The sequence below is a fragment of the Xiphophorus hellerii genome, chromosome 11 (genome assembly GCF_003331165.1).
Source record: "Xiphophorus hellerii strain 12219 chromosome 11, Xiphophorus_hellerii-4.1, whole genome shotgun sequence".
Classification (NCBI taxonomy): domain Eukaryota; kingdom Metazoa; phylum Chordata; class Actinopteri; order Cyprinodontiformes; family Poeciliidae; genus Xiphophorus; species Xiphophorus hellerii.
This window is the reverse complement of record NC_045682.1, coordinates 12831652-12851486: the sequence shown is the minus strand read 5'-3', so window position 1 is coordinate 12851486 and position 19835 is coordinate 12831652. Positions and strand designations below refer to the sequence as shown.

The 19835-nt window shown below is 40.3% G+C and overlaps 1 protein-coding gene across 1 annotated transcript; it reads right to left on the bottom strand.

The window, feature by feature from the left end:
* Window positions 1-2139: 2139 nt before the first annotated feature.
* LOC116728541 (A disintegrin and metalloproteinase with thrombospondin motifs 15-like) lies at window positions 2140-19420 on the bottom strand. Its single transcript, XM_032576745.1, has 8 exons — window positions 18272-19420; window positions 11915-12047; window positions 10879-11046; window positions 8237-8520; window positions 7984-8161; window positions 7688-7860; window positions 5460-5635; window positions 2140-5327 (listed from the first exon to the last, which is right to left on the bottom strand). Exons 1-8 carry the CDS (start codon window positions 19184-19186, stop codon window positions 4532-4534), a joined length of 2823 nt encoding a protein of 940 aa, XP_032432636.1. The 5' UTR covers window positions 19187-19420; the 3' UTR covers window positions 2140-4531.
* Between the last annotated feature and the right edge of the window lie 415 nt (window positions 19421-19835).

The window sequence follows — 19835 nt, the reverse complement described above, 5'->3', positions numbered from 1 at the left end:
CCCTTCTAAGGACTCAAAGAAGGGTGGGTAATCTTAACTGTCGTTCGGCTCGTAAGCACAAACAACAGTCAGGACCCGTCCCCCAACCCGTAGGCGGAGGGAGGCTACCCTCTCCTTCACCGGGGTAAACCCCGAGATGGGGTGCAACAAGAATGCCCACTCCTGCCTGACGCCTCTCACCATGGGCAACTCCAGAGTGGAAGTATGTCCAGCCCCTCTCAAGGAGACTGGTTCCAGAACCAGAGCCATGCGTCGAGGTGAGACCAACTATTTCTAGCCGGAACCTCTCAACCTCACACACTAGCTCTGGCTCCTTCCCCACCAGAGAGGTGACATTCCACATCCCAAGTGCGAGCTTCTTCAACCGAGAATCGGACCGCCAGGGTCCCCTCCCTCGACCGCCACCCATCTCACATGGGAGGGGGGACCCATGTTTCCTCTTCGGGTTAAGCCCGGCCACCAGGCACTCGCCATCGTGCCCCCCCTCCAGGCCTGGCTCCAGAGTGATGGAGCCAGGCGGTGACCCGCGTCCTGGCGAGGGAACACTAAGTCCTAAGTTCTTGTCCATCATTGGGGTCTTCGGGCTGCGCCTTTTCTGGTCCCTCACCTAGGACTTGTCTGCCTTGGTGATCCTACCAGGGGCATAAAGCTCCAGACAGCATAGCTCCTAGGATCATTTGGGCACTCAAACCCCTCCACCACGATAAGGTGGCAGCCCAAGGAGAGGTATTACAAATCCTTGAAATAGATTTTCCTATGATGGATAACGTTTGGTTTATTCCAGTATGTCTAGATCCAAATCTTGAAATTACTTCTTCCTTTTTTCGTTCTCCTTTCTGCAATATTCATGCTGAACTCTACAAAATCATCTTCTGGTGACTCTCCCCTCCCCTCACCCAGCCAGTCTTTACATTAGTTCCTGATAAGCCTTAATGAGCCGCAGCTGGAGATGGTTAGACCTGTCAGCCTTTCAGGAAAGAAACCGACCCACACAGGACTGCTGCACTCAACCCAGTAGATATGACAGACCCAGGACAGTCTGAGGGGCTACAGGCTGAGGAAGAGATAAGACACTGAACATGATGTCATGCCTGATAGCTGAGGAGTTCAAACCCAGAGAGCAAGAAGGTGGCATTCTCCTTTTATGGAACTAGATATGAATAAATGTAAGAGAGAAGACTTCTTCCTAACCTTTGCCCTTTTCCGTAAGACCAGATAAAAATCTGGAGATCTTTTTATCCAAGCTTTTATGAAAGTCTAATTAAAGATGGATAGTCCAACAGGCTCTGGTCAACTGCAGGCCAAAATTGCAACTTTTGTTAGGCAACAACCCCCATCGACTGTGGCGGGGCTGCTTCAAGAACCCAGGAAGATGCTTCTTCACAAAATGTTAACCAAAATGGAGTGGCATCAGATCTTAGATTTTGTTGTCTTTGGAAGAAAAACAAGAAAGTTCTCCTGCCAAAAACATGACTGTCAGGTTAATTGGTCTCTCTCTCTAAATTCTCCCTAGGTGTGAGTGTGTGTGTGCATGGTTGTTTGTCCTGTATGTCTCTGTGTTGCCCTGCGACAGACTGGCGACCTGTCCAGGATGAACCCCGCCTCTCGCCTGGAACGTAGCTGGAGATAGACACCAGCAACCCTCCCGACCCCATTAGGGACAAAGGGTGAACAGAAAATGGATGGATGGATATATATATATATTACACGTCTACATAAGTTATGATTTGGAAAAAGATCAGATGTAGCATTGACAAATAAATTAAACCTTGATCTTTTTAAATGTTCTCTTCCATTCCCTGGAAGAGAAGGGATTTATTACAGACTGATACAGAAGAGGTTCACATTTTAAACTTCAGTTTCATTTCAATTTCCAACATAAAGCTTCCAACACACAGAGCTGTGGTTTCTGATCCTTCCTTTTAGTGCTTTTTTTTTCTTTTGCTAAATTTGTTGCATAAGGAATCAAGTTTAAATTAATTTTGTTTTCAGATGTAAGTTTCATCACAACCTACTGAGAGCCTCAAATCTGAGTTTAGTAGCCATTGCTCTAAAGTGTCTGTCAGGGTTTTTACAGTCAGAGAATGCATGTTACACCTTTTGCATCAATAAAGGAGAGAAAAGTTTAAATACCAGATCTTTCATTTAATTGCTTTATTTTGGAATAAATATGCAGAAGTCAATAACAATTACAAATACATGTGAAAAAAAAATTTTTTGCACAGAGCTGAGAAAATGTATACATAGTATACAGTACAGCTCATGTAAGTCATTGTTTTCTTTTGCTGTACAAAGTGCAAAAGCTGATTAAGAACATAGAAAAATATAAACGACTAACACTAATATAACATCCATTTTGTAGTTGGTTGCGAGATGGATCTTATCTTGTTTAATCTGGCCTCTTAAAAAAAGAAGTACATATCAAATGGCAGGATTACATCTAGCATTCAGGAACAAGTTAGTTCAGACTCTGGGGCCAGGAATAAAGATATACAAGGATAACAACATTCCCTCTGTGTTTTTTTATTTTATTGACCTTAAATTATTTGCGGTATCTGTTCCAGACAGGCTTGACGTAACAGGCTTTAGGACGTGATGACATTGAACAGCGAAGGCAAAAGGCGGAGGTCAAACGAGGGTCGCAGATTAAAGGCTTTGCACAACAAGTCCATATTTTTCATACATGAGTGAATGTTGACCAGTTTGTATTTTGTCAGGGAAATTGAGAGGTTTAATTTTTATTGATTAATTTGTATCAGGAAGATATGTTTTCAAGAGTTGCTCTAATTATCCAATTTTCTAAAATGATATTTGACAAACACAATAAGTAGAGAAAAAGAGCTTAAAATTTGGTGGAGGGGTGAAATGACCCAAAGGTTTCTTCAATATTTAATAATATTTTAGCTAGTGTCACAACAATGCACAAATAGACAAATCATCTGAAGAGATACAATTAAAAATTTGTTTTGAGATTTTTGAGATATGGCATACTGTTATGGATTTTTAATCAACTTCTCTTTAAAACCTAGAAGAATAACAGCAAAAATATTTTTTACAACTCTACTCTGACTTTTATTAAACATTCACATTAGTGGACCACATCACTAAAAGGGCAGTCATTGTAAAACAAGTTTGACTATTTAAAAACAAAGACAAAATGACTACACAGTTTAGCATTTTTTGCTAATAATTAGCATGGTTAGCATTAATAACCGACTCATTAGTCTCATTGTGCATATTCTAGAGAATTTAGATCTTTAGCTTGACTAACTGATTTCCAGAAGATTGCCAACATTTTCGAATGCAGCATGTTCTATCAGATAAATATAATATATAAAGAATAAATATAATACTCCGGTGTATGCGGTTGGGCCTTACTGCTACCTGTTTTAAATCTTGGTCTTTCAGAGCCTAAATAAACTGCAAACATCTTAGTTTTGTCTTGGTTTGCTTCTCAAAATCTCTGTGACAAAATTTTAAGCACCTCAGTAATACTGGAAATGACTAACCTAATTCTCCTTCACTCATTAACAGCATTAACACCATTACAGAGTTCATCATGGTGCTTATGCTGGTTGGAGAAAGATAACATTTTTTCAGTTTTTGACTGGTCGATTGAAAATCAGGACATGTCAAGCTCAAAATTAGTCAATTCCAGTCACCAGCATCTCTTAGTGAAGACATCAAATTTTGAAAAATCATGTATGAAGAATACAGACTTGATATGGAAGTACATTAGCCTTAAAGGTTTATTGAGCAATAACAGAGCACTGATGTCAAACCAGTATTTTAGATTATTGGAACATAATTAACCACATAATGAAGATTTGCCTTTAAATTGGTGGAAAAAATAAAGTGTCCTATCAATGCTGTCGACAGTCATTCGCCTTTTCTGATTCTGTTTAGCTGGAAACATAATTATTATATTGCTAATAAATAACTGTTGCTACAGCAGTATCTGCATAACTTTGTGAATTTCATGATGTTTTTATAATTAAATGAAGACACTGTCAGGAAACATCAAAAGTTTGCCAGCTGTCAGTTTAGATAACTTTGCAGATTTTTTTGACACCCAGCTGACTTCACCAATGTTTGTGAGATATAGCTAAAACTCTGACGTCTGTGCAATTTAACTATTGTGACATAAAATGGATTGCAGACTCACTCTGTTAAAATAGGCTGATTGCTTTAAGGTTCTGTATCAACTAGCAGTGCAGGGGATCTATGTTTGATTTGACTTTCAAATTGAGTAGCTTTCATCAAGCTACAGCGAGGTGATTTTTTTTGAAAGCCAAACTGATGTCATTGAAACTGATCTGCCAGAACTCAGTCCTTGGCTGCTGCTCTTTCATGTTCTTATTTTTCTTCTGAGCACTCTCCATTAATATCCTCCGGCAGTCCAACAATGCAGGACGCAACAGCTGAAACCACTAGATATGGTGTAATACTAGCTAGAGGGTTCGTTTTGGTTCCTTTGAAACACAGAATTTTATTTATTATTAACATTATTTTTTTAATATATAGTTTCACGTTACTGACAAGTGCTTAGGTTACAGAAGTCCAGCTCCTGAGGTTTACGTAAGCCCTTGCAAAGATCCCTTGGGAGCAGAAGCCCAGTCTGGTCTTTGCAGTGGAGAGGTCGTCTCTTGAAGCCCTTCCCACAGGTTCTGGAGCAGGGAGACCACTGCCCAATATACCAATCAGCACAAGGGCCTCCGCAAACCCTGGTGGCAGAGGGTCTTTGTGAAGAATCACAGTCCAGCCCTGGCTTGCCATCTGATTTTAGACACTGCACCATCCTCCTCTGGAAACCACGGCCGCAGGACACCGAGCACACTTCCCAGGGTGCAGATATCCATTTCCCGACAAGAGCATTCATCTTGCTGTAAGAGCTTTTAAGATTGTCTTCCTCATCCTCCGTCATTTCGTCTTTTGTCAGGACGCTGTTCTCCGAATTTGCACGCTCCCCCTTCTTCAGCATTTTGTCTTCCTTGGTCTGACGGTGAAGGTAAAAGGAGTAGCGTATTCGAGGAGGTGTTATCTTGCCTGCACACAGCACTTCCACAGTCAAGGCCTCTCCTAGGGGATTCACGGCATGCAGGGTCTCGGAGAGGCCGGTGGTGCCGCTGTAGCGCAACAGGCTGTTGTTTACAATGATGTCTCTCTCGCCAGCGGACACAATATAATTCCCATTGAGAAGGTAATGCCCCTTGCTGTTCTTCACTGCCAAGTAGTTGTCATCACCCATCATTCCCTTGTAGCCTCGCTGACGGATGTCCACATTGGCAGCACCCACTGGCAACACGACAACGAAGTTGTAGCCGTGCCTGCATGCCAAAACATTTATAGTCAATGAGTGCTTTTGTCAAGGGTGAAGCTAATGAAGTTCTGCTGAAGTGAGAGTGGGGAAAAAAGCAGGCACAAGAATCCCTTAGTGGGATGTCACTGGTTTTACTCACACAGGCTTGGTGAAGAGTCCCGACACCTTCTTGCAGCTCTTGTTGTCGCCTCCACAGATTCCACACTTATCAAACTTCTTTGTGGAGCCAATTACTCTGTCACATCCAGCTTTGATGCACTTTCCTTGGACACAAATGCCTGTGGAGTCTGGCGAGCATGGAGTCCCATCAACAACCTGTATTATACAAATAGAAATCAAGGTCAAATTTCCATACTTAATAAGCTACGTTAAGTGCAACTCTTATGTCAATAAGAGCAAGAAAACCTATTCCATTAAAAAACAATAGTCTTAAGACACGTTTCCACTACTTCAACCATTCCTAAGGTAGATTATTAACCCCTATGTTTCCACAGCATTTACCAGTCTACAGATAAATTAACTATGTCATATGTAACCAGAGAAAGTCCCCAAGCCGTAAGTTGCACTTTTTTATCTAGCAGGAACCTTTCATTTGAGTTTTGAAATTAAAACTAAAAATGAAAATTATTTAACTTTTTAAATAATAAAAGTTGGATTATTTAAAAATCCAACTTTTTATATAAGTGGATTTTTTTCATCTTTGTAAGTCAGTTATACAAGTTTACATCTCTCACCTTTTACTAGCATTAGCTGCAACACATTTTAAACCACTGATATGTGTTTACAAGTAAAAACAACTAGCAGTCTGGTGGGTCACTGACAAATTTGTTTAATCATTTGCCAATTAAATGCTTATCTGGTAAACTGCAGTGAAAGTTTACATAACTTCAGTTATAGGCTTTTTACATAATTATTCATATATTATGCTGCTCATCTGTGTGGAAGATTTATGCCCCTTTGACACAAAGTTTTATTTAATATAAATGTCTGTGAATCTTACAAACTTCCTCAAACATTGAAGTGATTATAATCCAGTTTTAAAGCGTGAACACTGTGAAGAACATGCAAATAGAGTGAGTGGTCAGAGCTGATTCTTCTTTTCTCTCCCCTTTACTAATTATCGTAGTTTGTAACAACTCTGTATGTTATAAAGTGCAACTGCTGTGACAAAATTATGAGTCATAGCTTTATTGCAGAAAATTTCAGCTTATAATTCTGCATTGGGAGCCTCTTTTCCACTCTCACCCACTGAGGGAGACCTTGACAAAACTGCAGTAGGAGGAGTCACTGCTTAGCATCTGCTGATGTAATGAATCTGTTTTGGACTCCGAAGTGGAAACATTCACAAAAGACAATCTGTTAGGATGATGTACATTTCTATCCCAATTTTTTTTGTGTGTGAACTCTAATCCTTTTTGAACTGACTCCAACACACCAATTTATGCTTTAGGATTAGCTGTTGGGGAAAAAAAAGAGTATGTTTTCATTAATATCATGTCTCTGTGGGTAAAATATCCAGTGGTAATTCAGAGCTTTATTCCTTCAAGGACTCAGAGCTGGAGAGAGGAGTGAACCCACTTCTGCTCCTGCTCACCAGACGCCCTGCTGTCTGATGGAGACAAGCTGTTATCCCTCCATTGCCTTACTTGTCTCGACATTAAGATGGCTGTGTACATAAACACTATTTGGATGTTTTACCCTCTTTGCTGCTTTTACAAGTCAATCATGACCATATATATATTTTTTTTTGTCAAAAGAAAATTGCAAACAAAACTTTATCGAAGTCAAAACTGATTTCTTGAAAATTATACACTGTATTTTATGTGATAGGGCAATAAAAGGTAGGGAAGTGGAAGGCAGTGATGTATTTTTATTTTTTTTACAGACAAAAATCCAGCTGAGAAAAGAGAGCATTAATCGGAGAAGCAGCCAAGTGGCAGATGGTAACTGTGGAGGAGCTGCAGAAATTCACAGCTCAGGTTGGAGAATCTGTTAATAGGACAAATATTATTCCAGAAATCAAGTTTTCTGTAAGAGTTGAAGGGAAAGCCATGTGGAAACTAAGTGGCTCCAAACCAACATTGCACATCACTGTGATCACCATTGTGAAACATGCTGGTAACGTGACAAAATGAGAGAAAGTTCAGAGTTTAAATAGTTTTGAAAGACAATGCACTTATCCTGACCCTTAAAATAAATATATATTTTTATTTTATTTTTTTAAAATTAAAACCTGAGGTATTATTTGTCCCATGAGTTACTTTATCTACAGGCTCAGTTTGTTCTAAATTTAGTTCAACAGGAAAACTAATCTAAAAAAATAAAATAATAAAATAAAGTACAAGAGTAAATCCAACATCTGCTTACTTTGGGAGACAGTACATAGAAATAGCCAGTCCCGTTAGCTCTGCAGATGAGTTTGCATCTGTCCTTTGGTGAAACTCCGGAGTATTTTGGCACCCACACCACAGACTGGGCAACACGGCTACTGCTGAAAGTCTGGCCAGAGGTCTCACACTGCTCTTCTCGATACGTCTTATCTACACAAAGAGATGGATGAGGACAGAAAAGAAGAGATGAAGCTGCTGTTCGGTGTAGCTAACATTGGACTGGGTTTTCAATTCAGACTTTCATTGTTAAAATTTTCTTTGAGTGACTCCCACCTGTCTCAGGGCAGCGGTTGAGGCTGCAGGAGCGATATTTGACCCGTACTCCTTGGCAGTATTTGCCCCCGTTTGAAGGGGCTGGGTTGTTACATTCTCGTTTAGACAGCTGGACCCCGCTTCCACATGTGCGGGAACAGGAACCGAATGGACCCCACTTACCCCAACGACCATCCAACTGAAAGTATAATGTCCATTAATCACACCCTGTTGTCTACTGATGAGACTTAGTAAATCCTTCCTTCAGTCATACCTTCACAGTTTGTAGCTGTTTGTCAGAGCAGACGCCTCGATCGCAGACCTGCCCGTCACCACAGCGGGTCCCGTCTGCCCAGGGGAAGTGTCGAGTCATGCACACCAGATGGCCGCTGGACTTCCCTGTGCACCACAGTCGGCTGCATGGCGGCTGCAGGAAAGGGCACGGCTTGGAGCCTTCTCCGAAGGCGAGCTCACACTGACGGTCGAGATCGTAGGAGGAACCAGGCAGCACATCTGGAAGAACTAGTGTTTTCTGAGGCTGGTCGAGCAAACAATCCCCTACAAGACAGAAGCTTCGGTAGTTAGTAAGAGTAAGTAAGTGAGACAATTTTAGAAACATCTTATGACGTAGGACAAAATTTTACTAGCTTTGCTAAACAAACAAACAAGATCATTTTTTGAAAAACTGCATGTTAAGGTCAGAACTTTATCTTCATCATGAAGCATGGCAGAGTGAGTATCATGTTTGTGCCAGACTTGCTATGTTAGGTCATAATAATAATACAGTATAAAACAGTGAAAGCATTATTGGATCCAAATTAAATAACTTTGCATACTTTGGATTGTCATGGTCTTTTGTCCCTAACTTATAAAAATGGATTTGGTGTGGCCAGTTTAAAAAAGCTGATGAATTTAAGCTGTTTTCACAGATAATGGGACTGAAGTTTCCTCAGCTGTTATCATAAAGCAGTATGTTTTAGTACAGGTGTAATGAGGTCTTACTGTACAAATCTTGTTATATTTAACTGATGCAATCCTTTTTTCAGTGAGGTTTATCACTGGCAGGTTTTTTGCCTAAATGATTTGCTTTCTCTCCAGTTCACACACAAACAAACTTTTCAAAGAAAAAATTAAAGAAATTAGTCCTAAAAGCACATTCCAAAAGTCAGTCACATAGAGGTCATCTTAAAACATGCTCACTCCATCTCTGCTAAAACAAAACAGTGAAATCATTGTGCATGTTATCTTCCCACATCTTTCTTTCATTTGTCCTCACCCTGTTCCCATTAAACTCCAAATCTGAGATGTGACTGATTGTGACGAAAGAGTAATGACAGTCATATAAAATACACACTAAAATGTTTTATTTTGAGCCTAGCACTGCTTTAGCCATGCTCAATATCTACTTTTGAACTTTGGACAACTTTATTGTTATAACATCAAGTCCTGCTAAGGTAGTAAAAGTATTTTGCCTCTTTAATTTTCAATTCCTGCCAAATATCAATGGTTTCTGAACCTTCTACTACAAAACTTTGCAGATGTCAGTAAATTTTTAACAAAAAAAAATGTAGAAAACAATGTGATCCATACTTATTATCCCTGTAATAATTGCTCAGTGTTTGTTTTGTTTTGTTTTTTTGCTTTGTTGGGGGCACCTTGTGCCATTCCCCCCATGTGAATGGGATATATATCATTCACATATATCCCACACTCTACAGCCATCCTGACTCCAGCACATCCATAAGTTCCCCTAAAAACCCACCAGCCCACCCTTGTTGCTGAACATGCAGAAACATTTTGACCAAACATGGTTAGACTTTTTTGTGATACGGGTTTAAAATTAAAGGCAGCTTGTAAATTATGCAAAGATTAAAGCACTGTTACCACTAGATACAGATGACACACGAGAACTTTCCAAGTAATGGGGTACTTTAAGAAGGTGGTTTTGATTCCTTGCAATCGTCCACAACTTCTCCTTGTGGGCAGTCTTTGCATCCAAAAGCAGTTATGTGCAGAGGGGGAAAAAAACAGTGTCTGACTCTGAACTGCTGTTGCATTCCTGCTATAAAGCTAAATGGATATGCAGCAGCTGGCGGTATATTTGTTTCATTCCATTTCACAGCAAATTTGGCAGAGAAGCCAGACAAATTAGCTGATGGCTAACAGCTATATATACACTCACTCTACACCCAATAAACTGAACCGCTCCTCTTCCTTCCTAATCTCCCTCTGAAGAGCAGTCAAAGAAAACAATGTCTGTGTAGCGAGATGAGCAGGTAGCATTATTCTGGAAACATCCAGCCATTTGTGGCAACAGCTATTAAAAGTCAGTGTTAGGAGAACGGGTTGTAACAATGTCCTGAAATAAAAGACAATGCTTTTGGTTGTGTTAAGAATGATTGTTAGCCTTTCTCGCAAATTTATATTGTAGTATTTTCATTTCAAAAAGAAACACAAGAAAAACAAAAGATGTTTGCCTATTTGTAGTGAACCTGCATGGGAAGCACTGGGCAGAGCCATCTCGTCTCCAAACCACAGCGGTGGCTCTCGCAAAGCCAAGTCCTGTAATTTGGGACACATGTGGGTGCAGTTTTGAAATAAGTTTTGCGTTGCTCTAAGGCTGGGTCCTGTGGTTTGGCCTGGTTGGCAAACAATCTGCATCCCAAATGTATGAATTGCTCCTTTTTTTTTGCAATTTTCCTCTGAGCTCAGTAATAGAAAAGGTTTGGCTGATGCGAGACTAGAAACCCAAGGTCTGATGTTTGTTTAATAAAAACTCCTGTTGTCTCGAGGAAAAGCACAAGAAAAAGTCAAGAGCTTTTATTTTCACTCGCATACCTAAAGGTCAAATCGTAATGTGGTTCAATTCAAACACATTAACATTTCAAGATATTAGAAATACGATCAATAACTCACCATGTCCACTGTCCAGAAACTCGGTGATGATGGCAGCACTGCAAGGAGACCAGGGACTGGTGCGGTTGATCTGAATAAGCGTAGGGGACATCATGTGGTTTTCCTGCAGCTTTCCAAACACATCTTCACAGGCCTTCACGTTGTCATGTGGCATGTTGAACACATGGCCTGTTGAACACATGTCAGATATCTCTATTATATAAAGTGTCTTTCAAAAGTATTCAGGTCAATTAGAGGTCTTTACATTTTGTCATGTCACAACCACATGCATCAGTGTATTTAATTAGAGTTTTATGACATAAAGCAGCACAAAGCAATGCATAATTGTGAGCTGGAATGTTTAGGATTGCTGCCCTGCTGGGAGGTGAATATAAACTTCAGTCTCAAGTTTTATGCAGCTTCTAACTGGTTTTCTTCCAGTACTGCCCTGAAGCTCCATCTATCTTCCCATCTACTCTGATTAGCTTCACGATCCCAGCGGCTGAGAAAAATCCACACAACATGATGCTGACACCGCCGCGTTTCCCATTGGGGAAAGTTGTCTTTAGTTTGATCTGCAGTGTTATTTTTGCTCATAGGTTAAAAAGTAAAAAAAAAAAAAAATTGTCATTGACTCAGAACAACTTCTTCTTCTACAACTTTCTCTCTAACCTGTTTACTAATGTTCTCTGATACCTTTATAGAACAGCTGGATTAATAAATTAAAAACTAAATCCTACACAGGTAGACTGGTTTTCTAATTAAAAGGAAATTAGTCACAGTGCATTTGATTTAGGGGTATCAGAGTAAAGGGACTGAATGGAAATGCATGCCACATTTTCAAAGTATTATCTAATATGTTGTTTATTTCATAACTATACAGCAGCTTGTGTTGGTCTATCAGATAAAGCCCCAATCAAATATGTGGCTGTAATGTGACAAATTGTGATTAACTTCAACGGATATCAATCATTTCTGGAGGACAAAATCTTCTGAATATACATGCACAACAACAAATGTGTGTTTTGGATGAAGCCATGTCAGAACTGGGTATTACCGAGCTCATGAGCGGTGGTGAAGGCCGAGGGTAGGCCGTCGTCTTCGATGACAGAGCAGCTCCTCTTCGGGTCGCACATGGTGCCAACGTCTGCCATGCCCAGAGTGTCGCAGGTGGAGGCTCCACAAAGATCCTGCATTAAAACAGCAACACATCTGAGCAGGGCAGGGGGCGAACACAAGCCAAGCGAGAGAATCGCTTGCATTAGCAGATTTTTCGGCCACGTAGACACACTGGAAACCTGTTGTAAACAATCAGGAGCTAAGGAATAATGTCAGAAGTGGAACCCCATGAGTTATTATTATTTTCCTTCTAATGCTGTACCAAAAATGCAGCATGAGAAGCAAAGCTGAAATGAGAAGGAAATACGATGCTTGGCTCAGTTGTAGGAAATATGCTTCCAAAGGAATAGCAGCATGGCTTGCCAGATGGTTACTGTGTAATTAAGGTATAAACATTGGATTTTAAAAAGGCTGCGCCTGTCGCACTTTAAATAATATTTCTTGGAACATTAAGGCATAAATTCAGTTTGAAGAAGCAAAATTGGTATGAAAACATGGCTACAGATTATCAGATGATACATCTTATGGCGCTGTTGCCAATCATCAGTCCATGTTTGAAAACAACTAGAACAAAATGTTTGAGCCAAAATTATGAAAAGGACATTACATACCAGAAAAATATAGGCGATAGAATTTCAAAATCATTTTGGGACAACAATCCACCACAATGTCCAGTGCCATGTTGGATTACTGTCAGTTTATTTAAACCCTGGAACAATTTGCTGTGAAGTGGAAGAAACTGAATATAAAATGTGGAACCCCACGCAGGACTGAAGAGCCAAAGTCAAAACTTTATATCAGCAAGTACTGTTGAGATCAAAATTATTCATACTGCAGTAATCTCTTAATTTTGGCACCATGTTTCTTCTGCCTGGAGTTAATATTAACATTAACTTGAACCCTATAGAGAGATTAGGATGATGGCAAGGAGGCCTTCCAACCTTTATCACTTAAGATAAATTGTCAGAAAAAAACATAATCTCAGCCATTATAAGATACGTTGCTGTAATTTCATTGAAGATGATTCCTCTGATTATAGAAACACGTGTTTTAAATCGAAATGTGAGTATCTTTTCAGAGATTTCTGTTTAATTTCATATCAGAAGCAGACTTCTTGGCTGAAGGCTCTAAATTTGCAGCTACGCCTGACTTTGCAGTGATACCACACGACTGACAGACCTAAAGAAATGTCATGACTGAGTATAATGCCATTACACTTAAAGAAGAATGATGTTATTCAAAAAGTGGGAATATTAAATATGATTTAGTTTTTTTTTAATGGTCTCTGTGTTAGGAGCTGTGCTCTGGAGACTTGGAAAAGACCCAGTAATGCTCAGTATTGCCTTTCACCACCCAGTCTTTAAATCTTCCTAGTGAGAAACAGTGTTTAGAGCACACCGTCTTCTATGAGGTAACTGTCCCAACCTATAATATTTCCATGCCAGAGCTGTTTCCAGTTGACCCATTTCTCCATTGCCGAAGTTTTAAAACCCAATACTTGACTTTGTGTCCGTTTCAACCTGAACCCCGTAATCACAGGACTTTTTTTCAGCACTGGTTGCCACAAACAACTGCCCATCTGCCTGGAGCTGAAAGAGGCCTTTAACCCTGTGCACTTCTCACAAACACTAAACTCCTATGGCAGCCGGCATACTCACTATCTGACCACGTCCAGCCCTGAAAATCCTGGGGTGAGCTAAATGCAAGCATAAAACCCGGTGCCAAGTGAAGACATTGAGTGCTATGACAAATATTTCCAAAAGTAAACCGCAGAAACCACAGTTGTTGGCCTGTAAAAATCTAGTCCAGATGTGCTAATGTGTATTGTTGACATGTGAAAATTTGGGCAGGCTAAGTAGAAGAATAAGAAATAACATAGCAGGAGAGAAGAAATTGCCATATTAGGGAGTTAGTTCTTTGCAATGACTTAATTCGCCCCACTGGTGTAGATCTTTTCTTTTTTTTGTATTCAGAAACAAACACCTCAAACTAGAAATATGCTAAAGCTTTTGATTCCTCTCTTAATGATCACAGTTTCTTCCTTTTTTGTGCCATATTAGGAAATAAACATGTGGAGCCGCTGACAGGATCAAGAAAGTTTGATTGTCCAGTCTATGTAAGTTTTGTGAATTTGGAGAGGGGTTATGTTTTTGTGGGGCTGTTTCAGGACTTCTTAAATGTTTTAAAAAAGCTAACTGGTCCTCATATAACCAAAGCAGAAGCTGTATTCACATTCTCTACAAAAAGTTGGGATTATTCCAAATGTGCGGGTTGGATTATGTCAGGGCTATTCCTTGTCTTCAGTCCTGTTTGTGTAGGTCATATGCTGGATCTTTAGACATAATTTCCGTAGAGGAGATAATCTGGTTTGTTTTTGCAGATTATGTGGCTCTGTTGGCATTTTTAGGTAATGCACTTCAATGCTTTCTTGTTCTGAAGTGATGGGAGATGGACAGATAGATTTGGACTTTGTTGGGGTCCTTTCTCCCTCAGCCATTCTAAGAGGCAATAAAATAAAATACCATAAGCTATTAGCTATAATGCAATACCTCTCCCAGGGGAAAAACCACAAATGTATGGTTTGATTTGACCTCTTGGCTGCTTTTGTGCAGTAATCAGACAGTGTAGTATAATGACATGAGTAATTTTGCAACATTCTTTTAACGGTAATCAGGCCATTAGCAGGGTTTAAGCCCAAACCACAGTTGCCTCTGGACAACATCAAGTTGGTCTTCATAAAACCTACAAAATTACTCTGTCGGTTAGTTAACAGCACACAATGGAAGAGACTTTAATACCAAATAAATGTTACGGTAAACAATAAAAAACACACTGACTAAACCTTACGGTCAACACTGACATGGATCAACAGAAGATGCTCCAAATGTTCCCCTTGTGAAAGAAGATACGTGGAAAAACTCAATTGTAGGGTATCTAAAGCTAAACCTCCAAATTTTCTTAGTCTCTTGGGAGGGGAAGTAGCAAATTTCCCAAATTCTGTTCAGTATCTTGAAAAAAATATTCATGCCTCAAACATGAGTATGTTTTGTTGGGATTGTAGGTGACAAAACAAAACCAGGTACCACATGAGATGCAAAATGTTTTCAGATTTGACTGACAAAAGCCATGCTGTGGGGAAGCTCTTTTCCAGCAGGAGAGGGAAGCTGGTGGTGGGAAGAAGGATGAAGTTAAATACAGGGGAATTCTGGAAGGAAGCTACAATGAAATAGTTTGACCCACAGATGTCAAACTGTGATACACCCTTTGGGGCAGTCTTTCCTGTTACTCGGGGGAGACCAAATTATTTGCAGGAAAAATAGAAAAGTTGTGCATAATTGTCAGTTAATAAGCCCTAATAGACAGAAAGATGATTTGCTTAAACATGAGATTTGGTCACCAGTCTGACTCACATTACTGGAACAAAGCATTTACAATGTATTCTTCAGCATTTTCTACTTTCAAACATTGTGACAAAATGTTAAATAAAGAAGTATGTGAAAGATCTGACAAGATACAAGATGACTGAAAAGTATATCAACTTTTCCAATATAACTGCATGCAATTATATTGGATTTTCCATTAGAAACCTCTGACTTTTCCCAAGGTAATTCTGACTTCAGTTTTTAAGCTAAGAACTGATGTGCACAGATGTTCTCCATCTAATCTGACAGTCCTTTGAGTTATTTTGTAGAGAACCATGGAAACAATTCGAGTTACTCAAAGTGCAAAAGAACAAAATATTTTCTTTCCTCTTTGCAAATGTTTGCTGCTTTTTTTTGTTGCTCTGTAAAATAAAATCCCAATGAAATACATTCAAGTTCGTGGTTGGAATGTGGCAGAGAAGCTAAAACTGAATTAGAAATGTCCTGCTTCCATGCCTTAAATGGTAAAACATGTTAAGTTACAACCAATTCCTGATCATATTTGGTAAGACTTTTTAAAACTGTCCTTCTGATTGATTTGATTGTATAAAAGCTAACCAAATTGATAAACTTATATTGCTTTCTTTTGGTCATAACTATACACAAAATGTACAAGAATATTGATCTATTTTTTTTATCAAAACCTAAAGTTTTGTTTGAGCTGAATCATTTTAAGCAGGTTTTGTGCATACTGTAGGTCTTGGCCATGCATGCTGTAACAATTGTGTTCAATTTCTGAACATTTAAGTTGCTGTTAATGGTTTGTATAAGAAATTTCTTGTAAATGCTGTTTTTTGTGCTTGTAACAGTCCTTGATTAAAGCAGATGAGGTCACTGAAAGACATGCTTGCTGCAACAGAGCTGGAATCCCTTGTCGCCTGCCTTCCTGCTTTATATAGCAAATTGTATCCACATTACTCATCGTGGGCCGGCCCTGTGCAGTTTATTAGGGTCATCTGAACTGGCTCTGTAGTTTGTAATGTCAGCTGCGGAGCCAAAACAATCCGGATTTTATGAAATACCTAAGTGCGGAACCGGAGCAACCTTTTTGAGTTCCGTGCTCTGGAGACTGAGGGAATGTGGTGCAGAATCAACACAGCACAGATAATGAATGCGAGAGGAAGTTTATGTCAGACGCAATGGTGTGTTGTAAAGATCCAACTGTGTGAGCTGTCTGCAGCTGTGCAGAGTTGCTTGTTCCTGGCTCGGAGCAAGCAGCTGGGGCAAATACGCTGAAGGATGCGACTCTGATCAGTTCCCTAACCGATTCAGTCCTCCCTTCAGGGGCCGGTTTAATGAGGTGCAGGCAGGATGGTGGGCAGGGCTGGAAAAACCCCAGCTGGAGGAGGGCTGGAGGAGAATGGGAAGGGCCAAAAGAAGCAAGATGCTTCCAACAAGTGCATCCCAGAGGACACTGACGTTTAATGTTTGGCAAAAGTCAGAACTATACCAAAGCTCACAGTAGAAGTGGCCAAAAGTAATTCAACACCTTATATTGCATTTTTCTTTTTATTCTGGGTGGACCTGCTTTTGGATGGATCCTGTTTTACTTTAGATCAGGGGTCTCAAACTCCAGTCCTCGAGGGTCGCTGTCCTGCAGTTTTTAGATGTGCCACAGGTACAAAACACTGGAATGAAATGGCTTAATTACCTCCTCCTTGTGTAGATCAGTTTTCCAGAGCCTTAATGACCTAATTATTCTGTACAGGTGGTGCAGCAGAGGCACATCTAAACGTTGCAGGACAGCGGCCCTCGAGGACTGGAGTTTGAGACCCCTGCTTTAGATGAAAGCATGGCAAAGTGTCTCTCATGTCCTAAAGATGATGTCTCAGTCTAGAAAGCTTGTTATATATGGTTTAAAATTTATACCTACATAGTGTTTGTTCTATGAGGTTTACATCAGTGTTGTAACACTAGTTGTGTTGAGGTTTTCCACAAAGATGGGAATTGTGTTTCAGAGCTGACCAAAAAACCGACAAGACTGATTTTGACAGGAAGACCACCATGTATGTGAAATATGCCTGTGTGCATACATTCTTTTGTTTTCATTTAAATCTGAAAAATTAGGTATGCGTTTTTGTTTTTAGCCATTTAGAGTCGATACTTCATAGAGCCACCATTTGGCATCTTGCAGCTTCAGGTCTGTTGGTGTATGTCTTTACTTGTCTGTCCTTTCTTCTTCACAAAATAACTTGAGCGTAGGCAAATTAGACGTAGGACGTCCGTGTACATAAATTTTCCAAGTGCTGCTACAGATTTACAAATGGATTTTGGCCTGGGTTTTGATTAGGCCACATAACACATGAATATGAGTCCATCTAAGAGCTCTTCATTGTAGTTCTGGTTGTTTAGGATCTTTGAAGTGCAGGAAGATTAATCTCCTCCTCTTTCTGAAGGACTTTTGCAGCCTCTGGCATATTTTTTTTTCTGAATTCATCTGAATCTAGGTCAGTCCATCTTCCCATCAACTCTGACAAGATTTTCTGCTCCTGCTTAAAGGAAACATCTCCACAGGATCATGCTGCTACCACCAAGTGTTACCATGGTGATTGTGTGTTCAGGGCAATGTGCAGTGTGTGCATATCACTTTGCTGCTGTGTTTCTTGGTAATACATTGCATTTTATTTAGGGATAACAGACTAAAGAGGCATAAATACTTTCATGTAATAGTTTCGATAGTTTTTTTAAAATAGTTTCTTTCCAATAATGTGTTTTTCTTACTTTATATCATTTTAATCTACAAATAAACATCTTGTTTTGGTCTAACGTATTAGATTCCAAAACAATATAAGCTTGTGGTTGTATATATGTTGAAGAAAGGCTCTAAGGTGTAAATACTTTTTCTCGCCTTATTGTGAACTATGTTATCTTACCTGTCTAGTAAAGAGAATCGCTGTATCCCAGTAGTCCGGGTGCTTGTCGTTGTGTTTGTTCATCTTCTTTTGCCAAGTGCAAAAGTTACGCAGCGTCATGGCTGCGTTCCCGGAGACTTTGGGACCTTTGTCCTCCTCGGATATAATCACGATCTTCACCACTGTGACGCTGATGGAGTTGAGGATGCTGGGGTGCCTGTACAGCCTCGCTGCGACCGACATCAGCGTCAAGAGGTAGTGCTTCAGGTCATCCCCATGGAAGCTCAGCATGGACTCGTCCGCAGCCACCAGCGTCTCCACGTACCGGGGGACAGACGCGAACCTTTTAGCTCTGCCCATCTTCTTCAGCATCGTTTCGGTCACATTATTGAGGTCCGTCATCTGCTTATATTTCTGCAGGGATTGCGCGTCTAAGGGGCTCAGATCGCTCTCCACTGCGCACCTGGAAGTGGAGTTCTGCTTGAGGTCGTTGCTGGGTCTGCGTCGGACGATGTGCGCGTCTTGTGCGCTCCGGGTGTCATTGCGCACCGGGCGGATGAAATATTCCCAACCCTGGAAGCCAAAGGCGCCATTCAAACCCTTGCAGAGGCTTAAAGCAGCATATGAACCTCTGTCGCCGTTCACATATCCAGAGTAAAAACACCCTCTCAAGTCAGTGCTGACATCAGTGTTGGAGAACCAAAACCCGTCTTGGATGGAGATGGAGGGAGAAATGAAATCTGAATCTTGCTGTAAATCGATCACTAATTCTTGCTGGAAAGCTTGTATCTTCATGACATGCTTTCTAACACTGATATCCAAGTCGTTGTTAAGATCGTCTCTGTCGTCATCCAGCCTAATCGGAAAGCAAATCTCACTTTCCATGCATCGAATAAATTTGACAAAGTGGAGGAGAAAAACTGTCCTGACAAACATGTCGATGTTTGCATCAAGTGAGGAACGCTATGACCAACAGAGCAAAGAAAACTAAGCTGAATGTAAGATCTCAGCGGAAGCGGAAAAGTGCACAGATAAGGGTGAAGAGCATTATCCAAAGCGCAGGGCTCTTAACACAATGCCACCGGTCGTACAAGTTCACTCAGAGTAAACTCCTCCCGGTCATGGTCCATTTTCATGTTCCACCTGTAAGCGCTGAGGCGACCGCTGCTTTCTGAGGACGGAGCAGTTCTGTCATATGTTAAAATATGGACACACAATCTCTCCTTTACCGGGGGCAGTCTCTGGAGGCGCTCATTGGATGCACAGTTCAGATGAGGACTTCATCTGCAGTTCCTCACAACTGTGTAACGACCTTCTTTTGTCGACTAAAGTTAGATTATACTTAAATGTTCTGGACCGATTTGGATATCCTTTAAACTGAATTGAATATATATAACTGGAAATTACATAGACCTACCTTGAAATGACAATTGCGGTGAATTGATGCTACGTAAATAAACAGAACTGATTCTATATACTTATCTAGAAGGGGTGTGACACATTTGTTCCGGGTGGGAAAAGAGACATATTTAAAAAGATCTTGTCTAAACATGCAAAGCATCACAAATCTACTGTTGTAACTTGA

Coding starts and splice junctions, on each gene's coding strand:
- LOC116728541 (XM_032576745.1), bottom strand. CDS start 19,186: ATGTTTGTCAGGACAGTTTTTCTCCTCCACTTTGTCAAATTTATTCGA. Junction 5,636..7,687: donor TCTATGTACTGTCTCCCAAA/GTAAGCAGATGT, acceptor TGTATAATACAG/GTTGTTGATGGGACTCCATG. Junction 5,328..5,459: donor GGACTCTTCACCAAGCCTGT/GTGAGTAAAACC, acceptor TTTGGCATGCAG/GCACGGCTACAACTTCGTTG.